This window comes from Eucyclogobius newberryi, unplaced genomic scaffold (assembly GCF_026437365.1).
Source record: "Eucyclogobius newberryi isolate DKJ021-1_F unplaced genomic scaffold, fEucNew1.0.hap1 SCAF_11, whole genome shotgun sequence".
Taxonomy (NCBI): domain Eukaryota; kingdom Metazoa; phylum Chordata; class Actinopteri; order Gobiiformes; family Gobiidae; genus Eucyclogobius; species Eucyclogobius newberryi.
The window spans coordinates 37,624,730-37,650,859 of record NW_027315735.1 but is presented as its reverse complement, the minus strand read 5'-3'; the positions used below and the strand labels follow the sequence as shown (position 1 = coordinate 37,650,859).

The 26,130-nt window shown below is 57.6% G+C and overlaps 2 protein-coding genes and 1 long non-coding RNA gene across 5 annotated transcripts in view; 1 reads left to right on the top strand and 2 right to left on the bottom strand.

Annotated features, from left to right (window-relative positions):
• Nucleotides 1-455: 455 nt before the first annotated feature.
• Nucleotides 456-25,368, bottom strand: nfs1 (NFS1 cysteine desulfurase). The gene is made up of 13 exons (XM_072440074.1): nucleotides 25,146-25,368; nucleotides 23,102-23,178; nucleotides 22,858-22,974; nucleotides 21,419-21,502; nucleotides 11,246-11,398; nucleotides 9,164-9,257; nucleotides 5,715-5,849; nucleotides 4,329-4,486; nucleotides 3,843-3,948; nucleotides 3,547-3,628; nucleotides 1,784-1,867; nucleotides 867-956; nucleotides 456-751 (listed from the first exon to the last, which is right to left on the bottom strand). The coding sequence occupies exons 1-13, from the start codon at nucleotides 25,228-25,230 to the stop codon at nucleotides 688-690; spliced, it is 1,329 nt and encodes a 442-aa protein (XP_072296175.1). The 5' UTR covers nucleotides 25,231-25,368; the 3' UTR covers nucleotides 456-687.
• Nucleotides 24,826-26,130, bottom strand: part of khk (ketohexokinase) — a 298,699-nt gene continuing 297,394 nt past the window's right edge. For all 3 annotated transcript variants that reach the window (XM_072440076.1, XM_072440077.1, XM_072440075.1), the window contains one exon: nucleotides 24,826-24,864. The gene's annotated coding sequence lies outside the window, so the exon portion shown is untranslated. The remainder of the gene's footprint in view (nucleotides 24,865-26,130) is intronic.
• Nucleotides 25,365-25,713, top strand: LOC140354833 (uncharacterized). Its single transcript, XR_011925998.1, has 3 exons — nucleotides 25,365-25,446; nucleotides 25,511-25,571; nucleotides 25,636-25,713. It is a non-coding gene; the product is annotated as an uncharacterized lncRNA (long non-coding RNA).

Genomic DNA, 26,130 nt, shown 5'->3' with positions numbered 1-26,130 from the left:
AAACCAGGACTAAACCAGGTCTAAACCAGGTCTAAACCAGGACTAAACCAGGTCTAAACCAGGACAATACCAGGTCTAAACCAGGACTAAACCAGGTCTAGACCAGGACTAAACCATGACTAAACCAAGTCTAAACCAGGTCTAAACCAGGACTAAACCAAGTCTAAACCAGGTCTAAACCAGGTCTAAACCAGGACTAAACCAGGACTAAACCAGGTCTAAACCAGGTCTAAACCAGGACTAAACCAGGACTAAACCAGGTCTAAACCAGGTCTAAACCAGGACTAAACCATGACAATACCAGGACTAAATCTGGACCTTTTGAGCAGAATTCAATCCAAACTAATTCAAAATAAAAGGATTTGAATTCAATAAAGCAGTAAAAACATCAGACTTGTGTAACTCTTTGAACACATTTAATACTCAAATATTCAGCATTAATCATCTCTTTCCAAGATACAAGGTTTAAACTGCTGTTTTACATCGTTAATAACAGTGTGACATTTACGGCAAAATTATACAAAATAATACAACTTTTTTATATTGGTGCGTTTTTGTGACAGGACTGGGGCGGAGTCTGCGGGAGAAGGGGGCGGAGTCTGTGAGATATGGGGGCGAAGTCTGTAAGAGAATGGGGCGGAGTCTGCGGGCAAAGGGGGCGGGGTCTGCGGGCGAAGGGGGCGGAGCTCAATGCTGAGTCCATTTGATGTTCTTGATGTCGATTCCCTCCTGGACCATCTCCCACAGAGGACTGAAGACACAGAGACAGAGTTAGGACATCTGGTGTAATGCGTCTCCTGCTCCATGTCCCACAGAGGACTGAAGACACAGAGAGTTACAGAGGAAGGGCATCTGGTGTGTCTTACCTCATGTCTCTCAGCCTCGTCACCTCCTCCACACACTTCTGAGCCGTGTAGTCGATCTCCTCCACCGTCGTGAAGCGCCCAATGCCAAACCTGCAACGCCCTCGAGTATTAGTCATGTAATAACAGTAATAACAACAGTAATAACAACAGTAATAACAACAGTAATAACAGTATTAGTCATGTGACAGTAATAACAGTATTAGTCATGTAATAACGGTAACAACAGTAATAACAGTAATAACAGTAATAACAGTAATAACAGTAATAACAGTAATAACAGTAATAACAGTAATAACAGTAATAACAACAGTAATAACAACAGTAATAACAGTAATAACAGTAATAACAACAGTAATAACAACAGTAATAACAGTATTAGTCATGTGACAGTAATAACAGTATTAGTCATGTAATAACGGTAACAACAGTAATAACAGTAATAACAGTAATAACAGTAATAACAACAGTAACAACAGTAATAACAGTAATAACAGTAATAACAGTAATAACAACAGTAATAACAACAGTAATAACAACAGTAATAACAGTATTAGTCATGTGACAGTAATAACAACAGTAATAACAGTATTAGTCATGTAATAACAGTAATAACAACAGTAATAACAACAGTAATAGTCATGTGACAGTAATAACAGTAATAACAGTATTAGTCATGTGACAGTAATAACAACAGTAATAACAGTATTAGTCATGTAATAACAGTAATAACAACAGTAATAACAACAGTAATAGTCATGTGACAGTAATAACAGTAATAACAGTATTAGTCATGTAATAACAGTAATAACAACAGTAATAACAGTATTAGTCATGTAATAACAGTATTAACAATAGTAATAACAGTATTAGTCGTGTATTTGCAGTAATAATAGCAGTAAGAGTAGCAGTAAAAGTACCTGATGGAGGAGTGGGCCAGGTCCTCGTCTGCTCCGATGGCTCTGAGGACGTAAGACGGCTCCAGAGAGGCCGAAGTACAAGCACTGAAACACACGGACCTGGTTTAGACCTGTTTAGACCTGTTTAGACCTGGTTTAGACCTGGTTTAGACCTGGTTTAGACCTGGTTTAGTCCTGGTTTAGTCCTGGTTTAGTCCTGGTTTAGTCCTGGTTTAGTCCTGGTTTAGTCCTGGTTTAGTCCTGGTTTAGTCCTGGTTCAGTCCTGGTTCAGTCCTGGTTCAGTCCTGGTTCAGTCCTGGTTCAGTCCTGGTTCAGTCCTGGTTCAGACCTGGTTCAGACCTGGTTCAGACCTGGTTCAGACCTGGTTCAGTCCTGGTTCAGTCCTGGTTTAGTCCTGGTTTAGTCCTGGTTTAGTCCTGGTTTAGTCCTGGTTTAGTCCTGGTTTAGTCCTGGTTTAGTCCTGGTTTAGTCCTGGTTCAGTCCTGGTTCAGACCTGGTTCAGACCTGGTTCAGACCTGGTTCAGACCTGGTTCAGACCTGGTTCAGACCTGGTTCAGACCTGGTTCAGACCTGGTTTAGACCTGGTTTAGACCTGGTTCAGACCTGGTTCAGACCTGGTTCAGACCTGGTTCAGACCTGGTTCAGACCTGGTTTAGACCTGGTTCAGACCTGGTTCAGACCTGGTTCAGTCCTGGTTCAGACCTGGTTCAGACCTGGTTCAGTCCTGGTTTAGTCCTGGTTTAGACCTGGTTTAGACCTGGTTTAGACCTGGTTTAGACCTGGTTTAGACCTGGTTCAGACCTGGTTTAGACCTGGTTTAGACCTGGTTTAGACCTGGTTTAGACCTGGTTCAGACCTGGTTTAGTCCTGGTTTAGACCTGGTTCAGACCTGGTTCAGACCTGGTTTAGACCTGGTTCAGACCTGGTTCAGACCTGGTTCAGACCTGGTTCAGACCTGGTTCAGACCTGGTTTAGACCTGGTTTAGACCTGGTTCAGACCTGGTTCAGACCTGGTTTAGACCTGGTTTAGACCTGGTTCAGACCTGGTTCAGACCTGGTTTAGACCTGGTTTAGTCCTGGTTCAGACCTGGTTCAGACCTGGTTTAGACCTGGTTTAGACCTGGTTTAGTCCTGGTTCAGACCTGGTTCAGACCTGGTTCAGACCTGGTTTAGACCTGGTTTAGACCTGGTTCAGACCTGGTTTAGACCTGGTTTAGACCTGGTTCAGACCTGGTTCAGACCTGGTTCAGACCTGGTTCAGACCTGGTTTAGACCTGGTTTAGACCTGGTTCAGACCTGGTTTAGACCTGGTTTAGACCTGGTTCAGACCTGGTTCAGACCTGGTTCAGACCTGGTTTAGACCTGGTTTAGACCTGGTTTAGACCTGGTTTAGACCTGGTTCAGACCTGGTTTAGTCCTGGTTTAGACCTGGTTCAGACCTGGTTCAGACCTGGTTTAGACCTGGTTCAGACCTGGTTCAGACCTGGTTCAGACCTGGTTTAGACCTGGTTTAGACCTGGTTCAGACCTGGTTCAGACCTGGTTTAGACCTGGTTTAGACCTGGTTCAGACCTGGTTTAGACCTGGTTTAGTCCTGGTTCAGACCTGGTTCAGACCTGGTTCAGACCTGGTTTAGACCTGGTTTAGACCTGGTTCAGACCTGGTTTAGACCTGGTTTAGACCTGGTTCAGACCTGGTTCAGACCTGGTTCAGACCTGGTTTAGACCTGGTTTAGACCTGGTTTAGTCCTGGTTTAGTCTGTACCTTCCTGAAGACAGGGCCACATCTTTCAGAGCCATGAGCAGAGACTCTCCCTCCACATAAGCAAACGACAGGTTCACACATCCTAAAACACACAGAAGATTCATGTGGATCTCTCTCTCTGCTTTTACCTGGATCTCTCTCTCTGCTTTTACCTGGATCTCTCTCTCTGCTTTTACCTGGATCTCTCTCTCTGCTTTTACCTGGATCTCTCTCTCTGCTTTTACCTGGATCTCTCTCTCTGCTTTTACCTGGATCTCTCTCTCTGCTTTTACCTGGATCTCTCTCTCTGCTTTTACCTGGATATCTTTGCTCTTCGTCTCCGTTCAAAATTACGTCTGGAAGTTTGGACTTGATTTTGTGAATGAGTCTCTGAGCCAGAGTCGACACCCACTGGTGGTCGTACTGAGAATGACAAGAACAAAGATTTACTGAGAAAAGAAAACTGTCAAGACCTGGTTTAGACCTGGTTTAGACCTGGTTTAGACCTGGTTTAGACCTGGTTTAGACCTGGTTTAGTCCTGGTTTAGTCCTGGTTTAGTCCTGGTTTAGACCTGGTTTAGACCTGGTTTAGACCTGGTTTAGACCTGGTTTAGACCTGGTTTAGTCCTGGTTTAGTCCTGGTTTAGACCTGGTTTAGACCTGGTTTAGTCCTGGTTTAGTCCTGGTTTAGTCCTGGTTTAGTCCCGATTTAGTCCCGATTTAGTCCCGATTTAGTCCTGGTTTGGACGTCTCAGGTACAGTCTCGGGGTCTCGTGTCAGGTCTCGGGGTCTTGGGGTCTCACCTCCATCTCGTCCAGGGCCACGCTGCAGGCCGCTCCCAGACCCACGGCCAGAGGAGTGGGCACCGTCCCAGACCTGAGTCCTCGCTCTTGTCCTCCTCCGTTCTGCAGCGGCTCCATCCGCACGCGAGGACGACGACGCACGAACAGAGCGCCCACACCTGAGGAGCAGAGCCACACCCGCTCACATCCTGCCCCAGACCCGCTCACATCCTGCCCCAGACCCGCTCACATCCTGCCCCAGACCCGCTCACATCCTGCTCCAGACCCGCTCACATCCTGCTCCAGACCCGCTCACATCCTGCTCCAGACCCGCTCACATCCTGCCCCAGACCCGCTCACATCCTGCCCCAGACCCGCTCACATCCTGCCCCAGACCCGCTCACATCCTGCCCCAGACCCGCTCACATCCTGCCCCAGACCCGCTCACATCCTGCCCCAGACCCGCTCACATCCTGCCCCAGACCCGCTCACATCCTGCCCCAGACCCGCTCACATCCTGCCCCAGACCCGCTCACATCCTGCTCCAGACCCGCTCACATCCTGCTCCACACCCGCTCACATCCTGCCCCAGACCCGCTCACATCCTGCCCCAGACCCGCTCACATCCTGCCCCAGACCCGCTCACATCCTGCCCCAGACCCGCTCACATCCTGCCCCAGACCCGCTCACATCCTGCCCCAGACCCGCTCACATCCTGCCCCAGACCCGCTCACATCCTGCCCCAGACCCGCTCACATCCTGCCCCAGACCCGCTCACATCCTGCCCCAGACCCGCTCACATCCTGCCCCAGACCCGCTCACATCCTGCCCCAGACCCGCTCACATCCTGCCCCAGACCCGCTCACATCCTGCCCCAGACCCGCTCACATCCTGCCCCAGACCCGCTCACATCCTGCCCCAGACCCGCTCACATCCTGCTCCAGACCCGCTCACATCCTGCTCCAGACCCGCTCACATCCTGCTCCAGACCCGCTCACATCCTGCTCCAGACCCGCTCACATCCTGCTCCAGACCCGCTCACATCCTGCTCCAGACCCGCTCACATCCTGCTCCAGACCCGCTCACATCCTGCTCCAGACCCGCTCACATCCTGCTCCAGACCCGCTCACATCCTGCTCCAGACCCGCTCACATCCTGCTCCAGACCCGCTCACATCCTGCTCCAGACCCGCTCACATCCTGCTCCAGACCCGCTCACATCCTGCTCCAGACCCGCTCACATCCTGCTCCAGACCCGCTCACATCCTGCTCCAGACCCGCTCACATCCTGCTCCAGACCCGCTCACATCCTGCTCCAGACCCGCTCACATCCTGCTCCAGACCCGCTCACATCCTGCTCCAGACCCGCTCACATCCTGGTCTAGACTGGTCTTGGTCTCGGTCTCACCTTTGGGGCCGTAGATCTTGTGTCCGCTGATGGACATGAGGTCGATGTTGAGCTCGCTGACGTTCAGAGGGATTTTACCCACGGCCTGAGCTCCGTCTGTGTGAAAGAACACGCCTCCAGCACGACACAGAGCGCCTGAAGAACACGGAACAAACATGTGAAAGAACACGCCTCCAGCACGACACAGAGCGCCTGAAGAACACGGAACAAACATGTGAAAGAACACGCCTCCAGCACGACACAGAGCGCCTGAAGAACACGGAACAAACATGTGAAAGAACACGCCTCCAGCACGACACAGAGCGCCTGAAGAACACGGAACAAACATGTGAAAGAACACGCCTCCAGCACGACACAGAGCGCCTGAAGAACACGGAACAAACATGTGAAAGAACACGCCTCCAGCACGACACAGAGCGCCTGAAGAACACGGAACAAACATGTGAAAGAACACGCCTCCAGCACGACACAGAGCGCCTGAAGAACACGGAACAAACATGTGAAAGAACACGCCTCCAGCACGACACAGAGCGCCTGAAGAACACGGAACAAACATGTGAAAGAACACGCCTCCAGCACGACACAGAGCGCCTGAAGAACACGGAACAAACATGTGAAAGAACACGCCTCCAGCACGACAAAGAGCGCCTGAAGAACACGGAACAAACATGTGAAAGAACACGCCTCCAGCACGACACAGAGCGCCTGAAGAACACGGAACAAACATGTGAAAGAACACGCCTCCAGCACGACACAGAGCGCCTGAAGAACACGGAACAAACATGTGAAAGAACACGCCTCCAGCACGACACAGAGCGCCTGAAGAACACGGAACAAACATGTGAAAGAACACGCCTCCAGCACGACACAGAGCGCCTGAAGAACACGGAACAAACATGTGAAAGAACACGCCTCCAGCACGACACAGAGCGCCTGAAGAACACGGAACAAACATGTGAAAGAACACGCCTCCAGCACGACACAGAGCGCCTGAAGAACACGGAACAAACATGTGAAAGAACACGCCTCCAGCACGACACAGAGCGCCTGAAGAACACGGAACAAACATGTGAAAGAACACGCCTCCAGCACGACACAGAGCGCCTGAAGAACACGGAACAAACATGTGAAAGAACACGCCTCCAGCACGACACAGAGCGCCTGAAGAACACGGAACAAACATGTGAAAGAACACGCCTCCAGCACGACACAGAGCGCCTGAAGAACACGGAACAAACATGTGAAAGAACACGCCTCCAGCACGACACAGAGCGCCTGAAGAACACGGAACAAACATGTGAAAGAACACGCCTCCAGCACGACACAGAGCGCCTGAAGAACACGGAACAAACATGTGAAAGAACACGCCTCCAGCACGACACAGAGCGCCTGAAGAACACGGAACAAACATGTGAAAGAACACGCCTCCAGCACGACACAGAGCGCCTGAAGAACACGGAACAAACATGTGAAAGAACACGCCTCCAGCACGACACAGAGCGCCTGAAGAACACGGAACAAACATGTGAAAGAACACGCCTCCAGCACGACACAGAGCGCCTGAAGAACACGGAACAAACATGTGAAAGAACACGCCTCCAGCACGACACAGAGCGCCTGAAGAACACGGAACAAACATGTGAAAGAACACGCCTCCAACACGACACAGAGCGCCTGAAGAACACGGAACAAACATGTGAAAGAACACGCCTCCAGCACGACACAGAGCGCCTGAAGAACACGGAACAAACGTGTGAAAGAACACGCCTCCAGCACGACACAGAGCGCCTGAAGAACACGGAACAAACGTGTGAAAGAACACGCCTCCAGCACGACACAGAGCGCCTGAAGAACACGGAACAAACGTGTGAAAGAACACGCCTCCAGCACGACACAGAGCGCCTGAAGAACACGGAACAAACGTGTGAAAGAACACGCCTCCAGCACGACACAGAGCGCCTGAAGAACACGGAACAAACATGTGAAAGAACACGCCTCCAGCACGACAGAGCGCCTGAAGAACACGGAACAAACATGTGAAAGAACACGCCTCCAGCACGACACAGAGCGCCTGAAGAACACGGAACAAACATGTGAAAGAACACGCCTCCAGCACGACACAGAGCGCCTGAAGAACACGGAACAAACATGTGAAAGAACACGCCTCCAGCACGACACAGAGCGCCTGAAGAACACGGAACAAACATGTGAAAGAACACGCCTCCAGCACGACACAGAGCGCCTGAAGAACACGGAACAAACATGTGAAAGAACACGCCTCCAGCACGACACAGAGCGCCTGAAGAACACGGAACAAACATGTGAAAGAACACGCCTCCAGCACGACACAGAGCGCCTGAAGAACACGGAACAAACATGTGAAAGAACACGCCTCCAGCACGACACAGAGCGCCTGAAGAACACGGAACAAACATGTGAAAGAACACGCCTCCAGCACGACACAGAGCGCCTGAAGAACACGGAACAAACATGTGAAAGAACACGCCTCCAGCACGACACAGAGCGCCTGAAGAACACGGAACAAACATGTGAAAGAACACGCCTCCAGCACGACACAGAGCGCCTGAAGAACACGGAACAAACATGTGAAAGAACACGCCTCCAGCACGACACAGAGCGCCTGAAGAACACGGAACAAACATGTGAAAGAACACGCCTCCAGCACGACACAGAGCGCCTGAAGAACACGGAACAAACATGTGAAAGAACACGCCTCCAGCACGACACAGAGCGCCTGAAGAACACGGAACAAACATGTGAAAGAACACGCCTCCAGCACGACAGAGCGCCTGAAGAACACGGAACAAACATGTGAAAGAACACGCCTCCAGAACGACACAGAGCGCCTGAAGAACACGGAACAAACATGTGAAAGAACACGCCTCCAGCACGACACAGAGCGCCTGAAGAACACGGAACAAACATGTGAAAGAACACGCCTCCAGCACGACACAGAGCGCCTGAAGAACACGGAACAAACATGTGAAAGAACACGCCTCCAGCACGACACAGAGCGCCTGAAGAACACGGAACAAACATGTGAAAGAACACGCCTCCAGCACGACACAGAGCGCCTGAAGAACACGGAACAAACATGTGAAAGAACACGCCTCCAGCACGACACAGAGCGCCTGAAGAACACGGAACAAACATGTGAAAGAACACGCCTCCAGCACGACACAGAGCGCCTGAAGAACACGGAACAAACATGTGAAAGAACACGCCTCCAGCACGACACAGAGCGCCTGAAGAACACGGAACAAACATGTGAAAGAACACGCCTCCAGCACGACACAGAGCGCCTGAAGAACACGGAACAAACATGTGAAAGAACACGCCTCCAGCACGACACAGAGCGCCTGAAGAACACGGAATAAACATGTGACAGAACATGAAACATGGTCTGTGATTGGACAGTTCAAACTCACCGATTTCTCTCATTGGCTGCACGACGCCGATCTCGTTGTTGACCGTCATGATGGAGACGAGGGAAGTGTCTGGACGAATGGACTTTTCCAGAAGCTTCGAACAAGACGAGAAACAGAAGAGTCACGACTTTATCTCAGGAGGCGGAGCAGGACCTTAGACACCTCAGAGCTCTCGGACACCTCAGAGCTCTCGTACACCTCAGAGCTCTCGTACACCTCAGAGCTCTCGTACACCTCAGAGCTCTCGTACACCTCAGAGCTCTCGGACACCTCAGAGCTCTCGGACACCTCAGAGCTCTCGTACACCTCAGAGCTCTCGGACACCTCAGAGCTCTCGTACACCTCAGAGCTCTCGGACACCTCAGAGCTCTCGGACACCTCAGAGCTCTCGGACACCTCAGAGCTCTCGGACACCTCAGAGCTCTCGTACACCTCAGAGCTCTCGGACACCTCAGAGCTCTCGGACACCTCAGAGCTCTCGTACACCTCAGAGCTCTCGGACACCTCAGAGCTCTCGGACACCTCAGAGCTCTCGTACACCTCAGAGCTCTCGGACACCTCAGAGCTCTCGGACACCTCAGAGCTCTCGGACACCTCAGAGCTCTCGGACACCTCAGAGCTCTCGGACACCTCAGAGCTCTCGGACACCTCAGAGCTCTCGTACACCTCAGAGCTCTCGGACACCTCAGAGCTCTCGGACACCTCAGAGCTCTCGGACACCTCAGAGCTCTCGGACACCTCAGAGCTCTCGGACACCTCAGAGCTCTCGGACACCTCAGAGCTCTCGTACACCTCAGAGCTCTCGGACACCTCAGAGCTCTCGGACACCTCAGAGCTCTCGTACACCTCAGAGCTCTCGGACACCTCAGAGCTCTCGGACACCTCAGAGCTCTCGTACACCTCAGAGCTCTCGGACACCTCAGAGCTCTCGGACACCTCAGAGCTCTCGGACACCTCAGAGCTCTCGGACACCTCAGAGCTCTCGGACACCTCAGAGCTCTCGGACACCTCAGAGCTCTCGGACACCTCAGAGCTCTCGTACACCTCAGAGCTCTCGGACACCTCAGAGCTCTCGGACACCTCAGAGCTCTCGGACACCTCAGAGCTCTCGGACACCTCAGAGCTCTCGGACACCTCAGAGCTCTCGTACACCTCAGAGCTCTCGGACACCTCAGAGCTCTCGGACACCTCAGAGCTCTCGGACACCTCAGAGCTCTCGGACACCTCAGAGCTCTCGGACACCTCAGAGCTCTCGGACACCTCAGAGCTCTCGGACACCTCAGAGCTCTCGGACACCTCAGAGCTCTCGGACACCTCAGAGCTCTCGGACACCTCAGAGCTCTCGGACACCTCAGAGCTCTCGGACACCTCAGAGCTCTCGGACACCTCAGAGCTCTCGGACACCTCAGAGCTCTCGTACACCTCAGAGCTCTCGGACACCTCAGAGCTCTCGGACACCTCAGAGCTCTCGGACACCTCAGAGCTCTCGGACACCTCAGAGCTCTCGGACACCTCAGAGCTCTCGTACACCTCAGAGCTCTCGGACACCTCAGAGCTCTCGGACACCTCAGAGCTCTCGGACACCTCAGAGCTCTCGGACACCTCAGAGCTCTCGGACACCTCAGAGCTCTCGGACACCTCAGAGCTCTCGGACACCTCAGAGCTCTCGGACACCTCAGAGCTCTCGGACACCTCAGAGCTCTCGGACACCTCAGAGCTCTCGGACACCTCAGAGCTCTCGTACACCTCAGAGCTCTCGGACACCTCAGAGCTCTCGGACACCTCAGAGCTCTCGGACACCTCAGAGCTCTCGGACACCTCAGAGCTCTCGGACACCTCAGAGCTCTCGGACACCTCAGAGCTCTCGTACACCTCAGAGCTCTCGGACACCTCAGAGCTCTCGGACACCTCAGAGCTCTCGGACACCTCAGAGCTCTCGGACACCTCAGAGCTCTCGGACACCTCAGAGCTCTCGGACACCTCAGAGCTCTCGGACACCTCAGAGCTCTCGGACACCTCAGAGCTCTCGGACACCTCAGAGCTCTCGGACACCTCAGAGCTCTCGGACACCTCAGAGCTCACCTCCAGGTCGATGAGGCCGTTGCTCTGGACTGGCAGGTACGTGACCTTGAAGCCCTCAGACTCCAGGACCCTGCAGCTGTCCAGAACACACTTATGTTCTGTCTGTGTCGTGATCACATGACGCTTCTTCTGCCCGTAGAACCGAGCCACGCCCTGAAACACACGGTACTTCAAATACACACGGTACTTCAAATACACACGGTACTTCAAATACACACGGTACTTCAAATACACACGGTACTTCAAATACACACGGTACTTCAAATACACACGGTACTTTAAATACACACGGTACTTTAAATACACACGGTACTTTAAATACACACGGTACTTTAAATACACACAGTACTTTAAATACACATGGTACTTGAACAGCGGGAGGCGACGGTGAACACTTCACAGGGACATGAACTCTTAAAGAGCTTTTAACCTTCTACATCGTTATTTGTGCTTCATAAATGTCCAGTTGTTTTTTTGATCGATTCCCGCAGTTGTTAACTTTATGCACACGCTCTGAGACTACGTCACGGGTGGGCGGGGCACACGCTCTGAGACTACGTCACGGGTGGGCGGGGCACACGCTCTGAGACTACGTCACGGGTGGGCGGGGCACACGCTCTGAGACTACGTCACGGGTGGGCGGGGCACACGCTCTGAGACTACGTCACGGGTGGGCGGGGCACACGCTCTGAGACTACGTCACGGGTGGGCGGGGCACACGCTCTGAGACTACGTCACGGGTGGGCGGGGCACACGCTCTGAGACTACGTCACGGGTGGGCGGGGCACACGCTCTGAGACTACGTCACGGGTGGGCGGGGCACACGCTCTGAGACTACGTCACGGGTGGGCGGGGCACACGCTCTGAGACTACGTCACGGGTGGGCGGGGCACACGCTCTGAGACTACGTCACGGGTGGGCGGGGCACACGCTCTGAGACTACGTCACGGGTGGGCGGGGCACACGCTCTGAGACTACGTCACGGGTGGGCGGGGCACACGCTCTGAGACTACGTCACGGGTGGGCGGGGCACACGCTCTGAGACTACGTCACGGGTGGGCGGGGCACACGCTCTGAGACTACGTCACGGGTGGGCGGGGCACACGCTCTGAGACTACGTCACGGGTGGGCGGGGCACACGCTCTGAGACTACGTCACGGGTGGGCGGGGCACACGCTCTGAGACTACGTCACGGGTGGGCGGGGCACACGCTCTGAGACTACGTCACGGGTGGGCGGGGCACACGCTCTGAGACTACGTCACGGGTGGGCGGGGCACACGCTCTGAGACTACGTCACGGGTGGGCGGGGCACACGCTCTGAGACTACGTCACGGGTGGGCGGGGCACACGCTCTGAGACTACGTCACGGGTGGGCGGGGCACACGCTCTGAGACTACGTCACGGGTGGGCGGGGCACACGCTCTGAGACTACGTCACGGGTGGGCGGGGCACACGCTCTGAGACTACGTCACGGGTGGGCGGGGCACACGCTCTGAGACTACGTCACGGGTGGGCGGGGCACACGCTCTGAGACTACGTCACGGGTGGGCGGGGCACACGCTCTGAGACTACGTCACGGGTGGGCGGGGCACACGCTCTGAGACTACGTCACGGGTGGGCGGGGCACACGCTCTGAGACTACGTCACGGGTGGGCGGGGCACACGCTCTGAGACTACGTCACGGGTGGGCGGGGCACACGCTCTGAGACTACGTCACGGGTGGGCGGGGCACACGCTCTGAGACTACGTCACGGGTGGGCGGGGCACACGCTCTGAGACTACGTCACGGGTGGGCGGGGCACACGCTCTGAGACTACGTCACGGGTGGGCGGGGCACACGCTCTGAGACTACGTCACGGGTGGGCGGGGCACACGCTCTGAGACTACGTCACGGGTGGGCGGGGCACACGCTCTGAGACTACGTCACGGGTGGGCGGGGCACACGCTCTGAGACTACGTCACGGGTGGGCGGGGCACACGCTCTGAGACTACGTCACGGGTGGGCGGGGCACACGCTCTGAGACTACGTCACGGGTGGGCGGGGCACACGCTCTGAGACTACGTCACGGGTGGGCGGGGCACACGCTCTGAGACTACGTCACGGGTGGGCGGGGCACACGCTCTGAGACTACGTCACGGGTGGGCGGGGCACACGCTCTGAGACTACGTCACGGGTGGGCGGGGCACACGCTCTGAGACTACGTCACGGGTGGGCGGGGCACACGCTCTGAGACTACGTCACGGGTGGGCGGGGCACACGCTCTGAGACTACGTCACGGGTGGGCGGGGCACACGCTCTGAGACTACGTCACGGGTGGGCGGGGCACACGCTCTGAGACTACGTCACGGGTGGGCGGGGCACACGCTCTGAGACTACGTCACGGGTGGGCGGGGCACACGCTCTGAGACTACGTCACGGGTGGGCGGGGCACACGCTCTGAGACTACGTCACGGGTGGGCGGGGCACACGCTGAGACTACGTCACAGGTGGGCGGGGCACACGCTCTGAGACTACGTCACAGGTGGGCGGGGCAAACGCTCTGAGACTACGTCACAGGTGGGCGGGGCACACGCTCTGAGACTACGTCACAGGTGGGCGGGGCACACGCTCTGAGACTACGTCACGGGTGGGCGGGGCACACGCTCTGAGACTACGTCACGGGTGGGCGGGGCACACGCTCTGAGACTACGTCACGGGTGGGCGGGGCACACGCTCTGAGACTACGTCACGGGTGGGCGGGGCACACGCTCTGAGACTACGTCACGGGTGGGCGGGGCACACGCTCTGAGACTACGTCACGGGTGGGCGGGGCACACGCTCTGAGACTACGTCACGGGTGGGCGGGGCACACGCTCTGAGACTACGTCACGGGTGGGCGGGGCACACGCTCTGAGACTACGTCACGGGTGGGCGGGGCACACGCTCTGAGACTACGTCACGGGTGGGCGGGGCACACGCGCTGAGACTACATCACGGGTGGGCGGGGCACACACTCTGAGACTACGTCACGGGTAGGCGGGGCACACACTCTGAGACTACGTCACGGGTAGGCGGGGCACACGCTCTGAGACTACGTCACGGGTGGGCGGGGCACACGCTCTGAGACTACGTCACGGGTGGGCGGGGCACACGCTCTGAGACTACGTCACGGGTTGGGCGGGGCACACACTCTGAGACTACGTCACGGGTTGGGCGGGGCACACGCTCTGAGACTACGTCACGGGTTGGGCGGGGCACACGCTCTGAGACTACGTCACGGGTTGGGCGGGGCACACGCTCTGAGACTACGTCACGGGTTGGGCGGGGCACACGCTCTGAGACTACGTCACGGGTTGGGCGGGGCACACGCTCTGAGACTACGTCACGGGTTGGGCGGGGCACACGCTCTGAGACTACGTCACGGGTTGGGCGGGGCACACGCTCTGAGACTACGTCACGGGTTGGGCGGGGCACACGCTCTGAGACTACGTCACAGGTGGGCGGGGCACACGCTCTGAGACTACGTCACAGGTGGGCGGGGCACACGTTCTGAGACTACGTCACGGGTGGGCGGGGCACACGCTCTGAGACTACGTCACGGGTGGGCGGGGCACACGCTCTGAGACTACGTCACGGGTGGGCGGGGCACACGCTCTGAGACTACGTCACGGGTGGGCGGGGCACACGCTCTGAGACTACGTCACGGGTGGGCGGGGCACACGCTCTGAGACTACGTCACGGGTGGGCGGGGCACACGCTCTGAGACTACGTCACGGGTGGGCGGGGCACACGCTCTGAGACTACGTCACGGGTGGGCGGGGCACACGCTCTGAGACTACGTCACGGGTGGGCGGGGCACACGCTCTGAGACTACGTCACGGGTGGGCGGGGCACACGCTCTGAGACTACGTCACGGGTGGGCGGGGCACACGCTCTGAGACTACGTCACGGGTGGGCGGGGCACACGCTCTGAGACTACGTCACGGGTGGGCGGGGCACACGCTCTGAGACTACGTCACGGGTGGGCGGGGCACACGCTCTGAGACTACGTCACGGGTGGGCGGGGCACACGCTCTGAGACTACGTCACGGGTGGGCGGGGCACACGCTCTGAGACTACGTCACAGGTGGGCGGGGCACACGCTCTGAGACTACGTCACAGGTGGGCGGGGCACACGCTCTGAGACTACGTCACAGGTGGGCGGGGCACACGCTCTGAGACTACGTCACAGGTGGGCGGGGCACACGCTCTGAGACTACGTCACGGGTGGGCGGGGCACACGCTCTGAGACTACGTCACGGGTGGGCGGGGCACACGCTCTGAGACTACGTCACGGGTGGGCGGGGCACACGCTCTGAGACTACGTCACGGGTGGGCGGGGCACACGCTCTGAGACTACGTCACGGGTGGGCGGGGCACACGCTCTGAGACTACGTCACGGGTGGGCGGGGCACACGCTCTGAGACTACGTCACGGGTGGGCGGGGCACGCGCTCTGAGACTACGTCACGGGTGGGCGGGGCACACGCTCTGAGACTACGTCACGGGTGGGCGGGGCACACGCTCTGAGACTACGTCACGGGTGGGCGGGGCACACGCTCTGAGACTACGTCACAGGTGGGCGGGGCACACGCTCTGAGACTACGTCACGGGTGGGCGGGGCACACGCTCTGAGACTACGTCACGGGTGGGCGGGGCACACGCGCTGAGACTACATCACGGGTGGGCGGGGCACACACTCTGAGACTACGTCACGGGTAGGCGGGGCACACACTCTGAGACTACGTCACGGGTAGGCGGGGCACACGCTCTGAGACTACGTCACGGGTGGGCGGGGCACACGCTCTGAGACTACGTTACGGGTGGGCGGGGCACACGCTCTGAGACTACGTCACGGGTAGGCGGGGCACACACTCTGAGACTACGTCACGGGTTGGGCGGGGCACACGCTCTGAGACTACGTCACGGGTGGGCGGGGCACACGCTCTGAGACTACGTCACGGGTGGGCGGGGCACACGCTCTGAGACTACGTCACGGGTGGGCGGGGCACACGCTCTGAGACTACGTCACAGGTGGGCGGGGCACACGCTCTGAGACTACGTCACGGGTGGGCGGGGCACACGCTCTGAGACTACGTCACGGGTGGGCGGGGCACACGCGCTGAGACTACATCACGGGTGGGCGGGGCACACACTCTGAGACTACGTCACGGGTAGGCGGGGCACACACTCTGAGACTACGTCACGGGTAGGCGGGGCACACGCTCTGAGACTACGTCACGGGTGGGCGGGGCACACGCTCTGAGACTACGTCACGGGTGGGCGGGGCACACGCTCTGAGACTACGTCACGGGTAGGCGGGGCACACACTCTGAGACTACGTCACGGGTTGGGCGGGGCACACGCTCTGAGACTACGTCACGGGTTGGGCGGGGCACACGCTCTGAGACTACGTCACGGGTTGGGCGGGGCACACGCTCTGAGACTACGTCACGGGTTGGGCGGGGCACACGCTCTGAGACTACGTCACGGGTTGGGCGGGGCACACGCTCTGAGACTACGTCACGGGTTGGGCGGGGCACACGCTCTGAGACTACGTCACGGGTTGGGCGGGGCACACGCTCTGAGACTACGTCACGGGTTGGGCGGGGCACACGCTCTGAGACTACGTCACGGGTTGGGCGGGGCACACGCTCTGAGACTACGTCACAGGTGGGCGGGGCACACGCTCTGAGACTACGTCACAGGTGGGCGGGGCACACGTTCTGAGACTACGTCACAGGTGGGCGGGGCACACGCTCTGAGACTACGTCACGGGTGGGCGGGGCACACGCTCTGAGACTACGTCACAGGTGGGCGGGGCACACGCTCTGAGACTACGTCACGGGTGGGCGGGGCACACGCTCTGAGACTACGTCACGGGTGGGCGGGGCACACGCTCTGAGACTACGTCACGGGTGGGCGGGGCACACGCTCTGAGACTACGTCACGGGTGGGCGGGGCACACGCTCTGAGACTACGTCACGGGTGGGCGGGGCACACGCTCTGAGACTACGTCACGGGTGGGCGGGGCACACGCTCTGAGACTACGTCACAGGTGGGCGGGGCACACGCTCTGAGACTACGTCACGGGTGGGCGGGGCACACGCTCTGAGACTACGTCACGGGTGGGCGGGGCACACGCTCTGAGACTACGTCACGGGTGGGCGGGGCACACGCTCTGAGACTACGTCACGGGTGGGCGGGGCACACGCTCTGAGACTACGTCACGGGTGGGCGGGGCACACGCTCTGAGACTACGTCACGGGTGGGCGGGGCACACGCTCTGAGACTACGTCACGGGTGGGCGGGGCACACGCTCTGAGACTACGTCACGGGTGGGCGGGGCACACGCTCTGAGACTACGTCACGGGTGGGCGGGGCACACGCTCTGAGACTACGTCACGGGTGGGCGGGGCACACACTCTGAGACTACGTCACGGGTAGGCGGGGCACACACTCTGAGACTACGTCACGGGTAGGCGGGGCACACGCTCTGAGACTACGTCACGGGTTGGGCGGGGCACACGCTCTGAGACTACGTCACGGGTTGGGCGGGGCACACGCTCTGAGACTACGTCACGGGTTGGGCGGGGCACACGCTCTGAGACTACGTCACGGGTTGGGCGGGGCACACGCTCTGAGACTACGTCACGGGTTGGGCGGGGCACACGCTCTGAGACTACGTCACGGGTTGGGCGGGGCACACGCTCTGAGACTACGTCACGGGTTGGGCGGGGCACACGCTCTGAGACTACGTCACGGGTTGGGCGGGGCACACGCTCTGAGACTACGTCACGGGTGGGCGGGGCACACGCTCTGAGACTACGTCACGGGTGGGCGGGGCACACGCTCTGAGACTACGTCACGGGTGGGCGGGGCACACGCTCTGAGACTACGTCACGGGTGGGCGGGGCACACGCTCTGAGACTACGTCACGGGTGGGCGGGGCACACGCTCTGAGACTACGTCACGGGTGGGCGGGGCACACGCTCTGAGACTACGTCACGGGTGGGCGGGGCACACGCTCTGAGACTACGTCACGGGTGGGCGGGGCACACGCTCTGAGACTACGTCACGGGTGGGCGGGGCACACGCTCTGAGACTACGTCACGGGTGGGCGGGGCACACGCTCTGAGACTACGTCACGGGTGGGCGGGGCACACGCTCTGAGACTACGTCACGGGTGGGCGGGGCACACGCTCTGAGACTACGTCACGGGTGGGCGGGGCACACGCTCTGAGACTACGTCACGGGTGGGCGGGGCACACGCTCTGAGACTACGTCACGGGTGGGCGGGGCACACGCTCTGAGACTACGTCACGGGTGGGCGGGGCACACGCTCTGAGACTACGTCACGGGTGGGCGGGGCACACGCTCTGAGACTACGTCACGGGTGGGCGGGGCACACGCTCTGAGACTACGTCACGGGTGGGCGGGGCACACGCTCTGAGACTACGTCACGGGTGGGCGGGGCACACGCTCTGAGACTACGTCACGGGTGGGCGGGGCACACGCTCTGAGACTACGTCACGGGTGGGCGGGGCACACGCTCTGAGACTACGTCACGGGTGGGCGGGGCACACGCTCTGAGACTACGTCACGGGTGGGCGGGGCACACGCTCTGAGACTACGTCACGGGTGGGCGGGGCACACGCTCTGAGACTACGTCACGGGTGGGCGGGGCACACGCTCTGAGACTACGTCACGGGTGGGCGGGGCACACGCTCTGAGACTACGTCACGGGTGGGCGGGGCACACGCTCTGAGACTACGTCACGGGTGGGCGGGGCACACGCTCTGAGACTACGTCACGGGTGGGCGGGGCACACGCTCTGAGACTACGTCACGGGTGGGCGGGGCACACGCTCTGAGACTACGTCACAGGTGGGCGGGGCACACGCTCTGAGACTACGTCACGGGTGGGCGGGGCACACGCTCTGAGACTACGTCACGGGTGGGCGGGGCACACACGCTGAGACTACATCACGGGTGGGCGGGGCACACACTCTGAGACTACGTCACGGGTAGGCGGGGCACACGCTCTGAGACTACGTCACGGGTAGGCGGGGCACACGCTCTGAGACTACGTCACGGGTGGGCGGGGCACACGCTCTGAGACTACGTCACGGGTGGGCGGGGCACACACTCTGAGACTACGTCACGGGTAGGCGGGGCACACGCTCTGAGACTACGTCACGGGTAGGCGGGGCACACGCTCTGAGACTACGTCACGGGTTGGGCGGGGCACACGCTCTGAGACTACGTCACGGGTTGGGCGGGGCACACGCTCTGAGACTACGTCACGGGTTGGGCGGGGCACACGCTCTGAGACTACGTCACGGGTTGGGCGGGGCACACGCTCTGAGACTACGTCACGGGTTGGGCGGGGCACACGCTCTGAGACTACGTCACGGGTGGGCGGGGCACACGCTCTGAGACTACGTCACGGGTTGGGCGGGGCACACGCTCTGAGACTACGTCACAGGTGGGCGGGGCACACGCTCTGAGACTACGTCACGGGTGGGCGGGGCACACGCTCTGAGACTACGTCACGGGTGGGCGGGGCACACGCTCTGAGACTACGTCACGGGTTGGGCGGGGCACACGCTCTGAGACTACGTCACGGGTTGGGCGGGGCACACGCTCTGAGACTACGTCACGGGTTGGGCGGGGCACACGCTCTGAGACTACGTCACGGGTTGGGCGGGGCACACGCTCTGAGACTACGTCACGGGTTGGGCGGGGCACACGCTCTGAGACTACGTCACAGGTGGGCGGGGCACACGCTCTGAGACTACGTCACAGGTTGGGCGGGGCACACGCTCTGAGACTACGTCACAGGTGGGCGGGGCACACGCTCTGAGACTACGTCACAGGTGGGCGGGGCACACGCTCTGAGACTACGTCACAGGTGGGCGGGGCACACGCTCTGAGACTACGTCACGGGTGGGCGGGGCACACGCTCTGAGACTACGTCACGGGTGGGCGGGGCACACACGCTGAGACTACATCACGGGTGGGCGGGGCACACACTCTGAGACTACGTCACGGGTAGGCGGGGCACACACTCTGAGACTACGTCACGGGTAGGCGGGGCACACGCTCTGAGACTACGTCACGGGTGGGCGGGGCACACGCTCTGAGACTACGTCACGGGTGGGCGGGGCACACACTCTGAGACTACGTCACGGGTAGGCGGGGCACACACTCTGAGACTACGTCACGGGTGGGCGGGGCACACGCTCTGAGACTACGTCACGGGTAGGCGGGGCACACACTCTGAGACTACGTCACGGGTAGGCGGGGCACACGCTCTGAGACTACGTCACAGGTGGGCGGGGCACACGCTCTGAGACTACGTCACGGGTGGGCGGGGCACACGCTCTGAGACTACGTCACGGGTTGGGCGGGGCACACGCTCTGAGACTACGTCACGGGTTGGGCGGGGCACACGCTCTGAGACTACGTCACGGGTTGGGCGGGGCACACGCTCTGAGACTACGTCACGGGTTGGGCGGGGCACACGCTCTGAGACTACGTCACGGGTTGGGCGGGGCACACGCTCTGAGACTACGTCACGGGTTGGGCGGGGCACACGCTCTGAGACTACGTCACGGGTTGGGCGGGGCACACGCTCTGAGACTACGTCACGGGTTGGGCGGGGCACACGCTCTGAGACTACGTCACAGGTGGGCGGGGCACACGCTCTGAGACTACGTCACAGGTTGGGCGGGGCACACGCTCTGAGACTACGTCACAGGTGGGCGGGGCACACGCTCTGAGACTACGTCACAGGTGGGCGGGGCACACGCTCTGAGACTACGTCACGGGTTGGGCGGGGCACACGCTCTGAGACTACGTCACAGGTGGGCGGGGCACACGCTCTGAGACTACGTCACAGGTTGGGCGGGGGAGCCAGATGGCTCTTGGGTGGGGGCGAATATCAAACCAAGCCGTCTGCATTTCCGGGTTGGTGAAGGGTCCAAGGTCTGGGTGATATTTCTGAACTATTATGTTCAAATATACACTTAGGATAGACTAGGAAACATGAGCATGATATGGCACCTTTAATATTTGAATGTTTCTAGATCGCTATGGCAACAGTGAGAGAGGGACGCACCTCTGAAGTGGGCGGGGCTGTTGAGCTCCTACCTTGACGGCCATGTTGTTAGACTCTGTGGCTCCAGAGGTGAAGATGATCTCTCTGGGGTCGGCTCCGATCAGGTCCGCCACCTGCTGCTCAGGAGAGGCATTACACACAGGTCAATTAAGAGTCCGCCACCTGCTGCTCAGGAGAGGCATTACACACAGGTCAATCAAGAGTCCGCCACCTGCTGCTCAGGAGAGGCATTACACACAGGTCAATTAAGAGTCCGCCACCTGCTGCTCAGGAGAGGCATTACACACAGGTCAATCAAGAGTCCGCCACCTGCTGCTCAGGAGAGGCATTACACACAGGTCAATCAAGAGTCCGCCACCTGCTGCTCAGGAGAGGCATTACACACAGGTCAATCAAGAGTCCGCCACCTGCTGCTCAGGAGAGGCATTACACACAGGTCAATCAAGAGTCCGCCACCTGCTGCTCAGGAGAGGCATTACACACAGGTCAATCAAGAGTCCGCCACCTGCTGCTCAGGAGAGGCATTACACACAGGTCAATCAAGAGTCCGCCACCTGCTGCTCAGGAGAGGCATTACACACAGGTCAATCAAGAGTCCGCCACCTGCTGCTCAGGAGAGGCATTACACACAGGTCAATCAAGAGTCCGCCACCTGCTGCTCAGGAGAGGCATTACACACAGGTCAATCATGAGTCCGCCACCTGCTGCTCAGGAGAGGCATTACACACAGGTCAATCAAGAGTCCGCCACCTGCTGCTCAGGAGAGGCATTACACACAGGTCAATCAAGAGTCCGCCACCTGCTGCTCAGGAGAGGCATTACACACAGGTCAATCAAGAGTCCGCCACCTGCTGCTCAGGAGAGGCATTACACACAGGTCAATCAAGAGTCCGCCACCTGCTGCTCAGGAGAGGCATTACACACAGGTCAATCAAGAGTCCGCCACCTGCTGCTCAGGAGAGGCATTACACACAGGTCAATCAAGAGTCCGCCACCTGCTGCTCAGGAGAGGCATTACACACAGGTCAATCAAGAGTCCGCCACCTGCTGCTCAGGAGAGGCATTACACACAGGTCAATTAAGAGTCCGCCACCTGCTGCTCAGGAGAGGCATTACACACAGGTCAATCAAGAGTCCGCCACCTGCTGCTCAGGAGAGGCATTACACACAGGTCAATCAAGAGTCCGCCACCTGCTGCTCAGGAGAGGCATTACACACAGGTCAATCAAGAGTCCGCCACCTGCTGCTCAGGAGAGGCATTACACACAGGTCAATCAAGAGTCCGCCACCTGCTGCTCAGGAGAGGCATTACACACAGGTCAATCAAGAGTCCGCCACCTGCTGCTCAGGAGAGGCATTACACACAGGTCAATCAAGAGTCCGCCACCTGCTGCTCAGGAGAGGCATTACACAGACAGAATACACAACAGCCTCTCCTGTAATTTGACTCTAAAATGAGCTGCTGCAGTACCTTGCGTGCCCTCTCCATGGCGCTCTCGCTCTCCCAGCCGTACGCGTGAGTTCTGGAGTGAGGGTTTCCGTAGTAGTTGACCTGAAAAGGCAACATGGCGTCGAGCACCCGAGGGTCCTGACGACGAGAAAGCACTTTTAAAAACACTGTTAAAAACACTCTTAGACTCTGTTTAAACACAGTTAAACTTTTCATTCATGTTTTTGTGGAGCTAACTCTACGTTTGACTATGACAGAGTCGTACCATGGGCGTGGTCGCCTGGAAGTCCAGGTACAGCGGCCGCAGCTCATCTCTGCCCAGATCCTGCTTCTGGATCAGCTCTGGAACATCACACAGATGAACAAACTGTGAACCTCACTGGGCCTGGTTTAGTCCCGGTTTGGACCCGGTTTAGTCCTGATTTAGAACTGGTTTAGTCCTGGTTTAGTCCTGGTTTGGACCCGGTTTAGTCCTGATTTAGAACTGGTTTAGTCCTGCTTTCGTCCTGCTTTCGACCTGCTTTCGACCTGGTTTCGACCTGGTTTCGACCTGGTTTCGACCTGGTTTCGACCTGGTTTAGACCTGGTTTAGTCCTGGTTTAGTCCTGGTTTAGACCTGGTTTAGACCTGGTTTAGACCTGGTTTAGACCTGGTTTAGTCCTGGTTTAGTCCTGGTTTAGTCCTGGTTTAGTCCTGGTTTAGACCTGGTTTAGTCCTGGTTTAGTCCTGGTTTAGTCCTGGTTTAGTCCTGGTTTAGTCCTGGTTTAGTCCTGGTTTAGTCCTGGTTTGGACCTGGTTTAGACCTGGTTTAGTCCTGGTTTAGTCCTGGTTTAGACCTGGTTTAGACCTGGTTTAGACCTGGTTTAGACCTGGTTTAGTCCTGGTTTAGTCCTGGTTTGGTCCTGGTTTGGACCTGGTTTGGACCTGGTTTAGTCCTGGTTTAGTCCTGGTTTAGTCCTGGTTTAGTCCTGGTTTAGTCCTGGTTTAGTCCTGGTTTAGTCCTGGTTTAGTCCTGGTTTAGACCTGGTTTAGACCTGGTTTGGTCCTGGTTTGGTCCTGGTTTGGACCTGGTTTAGTCCTGGTTTAGTCCTGGTTTAGTCCTGGTTTAGTCCTGGTTTAGACCTGGTTTAGACCTGGTTTAGACCTGGTTTAGACCTGGTTTAGTCCTGGTTTAGACCTGGTTTAGTCCTGGTTTAGTCCTGGTTTAGTCCTGGTTTAGTCCTGGTTTGGACCTGGTTTAGACCTGGTTTAGACCTGGTTTAGTCCTGGTTTAGACCTGGTTTAGACCTGGTTTAGTCCTGGTTTAGTCCTGGTTTAGTCCTGGTTTAGACCTGGTTTAGTCCTGGTTTAGTCCTGGTTTAGACCTGGTTTAGACCTGGTTTAGACCTGGTTTAGACCTGGTTTAGACCTGGTTTAGACCTGGTTTAGACCTGGTTTAGACCTGGTTTAGACCTGGTTTAGTCCTGGTTTAGTCCTGGTTTGGACCTGGTTTAGACCTGGTTTAGACCTGGTTTAGTCCTGGTTTAGACCTGGTTTAGACCTGGTTTAGACCTGGTTTAGTCCTGGTTTAGACCTGGTTTAGACCTGGTTTAGACCTGGTTTAGTCCTGGTTTAGTCCTGGTTTAGACCTGGTTTAGTACTGGTTTAGACCTGGTTTAGTCCTGGTTTAGTCCTGGTTTAGTCCTGGTTTAGTCCTGGTTTAGTCCTGGTTTGGACCTGGTTTAGACCTGGTTTAGTCCTGGTTTAGACCTGGTTTAGTCCTCGTTTAGTCCTCGTTTAGTCCTGGTTTAGACCTGGTTTAGACCTGGTTTAGACCTGGTTTAGTCCTGGTTTAGACCTGGTTTAGACCTGGTTTAGTCCTGGTTTAGTCCTGGTTTAGACCTGGTTTTCCCTCTGGGTTCAGACTGAGGTCATTTCCTTCAACAGAAATATTTTGTTTATTCTTCGCAAAAAATGTGACTCTGGTTCTGTCTCACAGTGACTCTGCATTTTTCTGGTCTCTGGTCCCCGGTCTCTGGTCCATGGTCTCTCTGGTCCATGGTCTCTCTGGTCCATGGTCTCTCTGGTCCATGGTCTCTCTGGTCCATGGTCTCTCTGGTCCATGGTCTCTCTGGTCCATGGTCTCTCTGGTCCATGGTCTCTCTGGTCCATGGTCTCTCTGGTCCATGGTCTCTTGTCTCTCTGGTCCATGGTCACTGGTCTCTCTGGTCCATGGTCACTGGTCTCAGGTCTTGTCTCTGGTCCCCTGGTCCTCACTCCGCGGCTGAGCTCAGACTTTACCCGGGGGAGGGGCCCTCTGAGGCGGATACCTTTGGCTCTTGTCCCGGTGCTGGTGGCGCGTGCCCGGCTCAGGTTCGGCCACGAGGCGAGTTTCAGGAGGCGCGAGGACAGCATCCCGAGTGACGTCACACAGGTGAGGGTCCGGTGCACGTGCGGGTCCCGGTGGATCCGAGACTGGCTCCGGGGCAGACGAGTCTCGTGTCCCGTGTCCGAGCAGAGTCCCGTGTCCCGTGTGCGAGCAGAGTCCCGTGTCCCGTGTCCGAGCAGAGTCCCGTGTCCCGTGTCCGAGCAGAGTCCCGTGTCCCGTGTCCGAGCAGAGTCCCGTGTCCCGTGTGCGAGCAGAGTCCCGTGTCCCGTGTGCGAGCAGAGTCCCGTGTCCCGTGTCCGAGCAGAGTCCCGTGTCCCGTGTCCGAGCAGAGTCCCGTGTCCCGTGTCCGAGCAGAGTCCCGTGTCCCGTGTGCGAGCAGAGTCCCGTGTCCCGTGTGCGAGCAGAGTCCCGTGTCCCGTGTGCGAGCAGAGTCCCGTGTCCCGTGTCCGAGCAGAGTCCCGTGTCCGAGCAGAGTCCCGTGTCCCGTGTGCGAGCAGAGTCCCGTGTCCCGTGTTTGGCGGCGCTGACGGGCGGAAGATAACAAAGACCACAGAGGCACCTGCGCAGTAAGAGCAGTGACGTAAGCGCGCGGGAGGACTTTTGAACAGAAAAACACACGCGCGTTTTCACACCAACATCGTTTTCTGTTGTAAGTCCGTTTAAACCGTTAAAACCGGGACAACCCGGAGCGTGTCTCGTGACGTGGAGCTCTTTCTGCCTCTCGGCTTTTATTCTGAAGGAGATTACTGCGGGGTTTCCGTTTGACGCACGGTGACGTCAGCACGCTGTTGCACAAGTCGAACATCGTGGAACTATGAAGGTTATTTTGTGTTTTTAGGACCAAAGCTTTTACTTTACACTGACTTTATGTCATTTAATTCTTTGCATTTGAATTATGTGTGAACTGAATTTATTAAACATCCAAT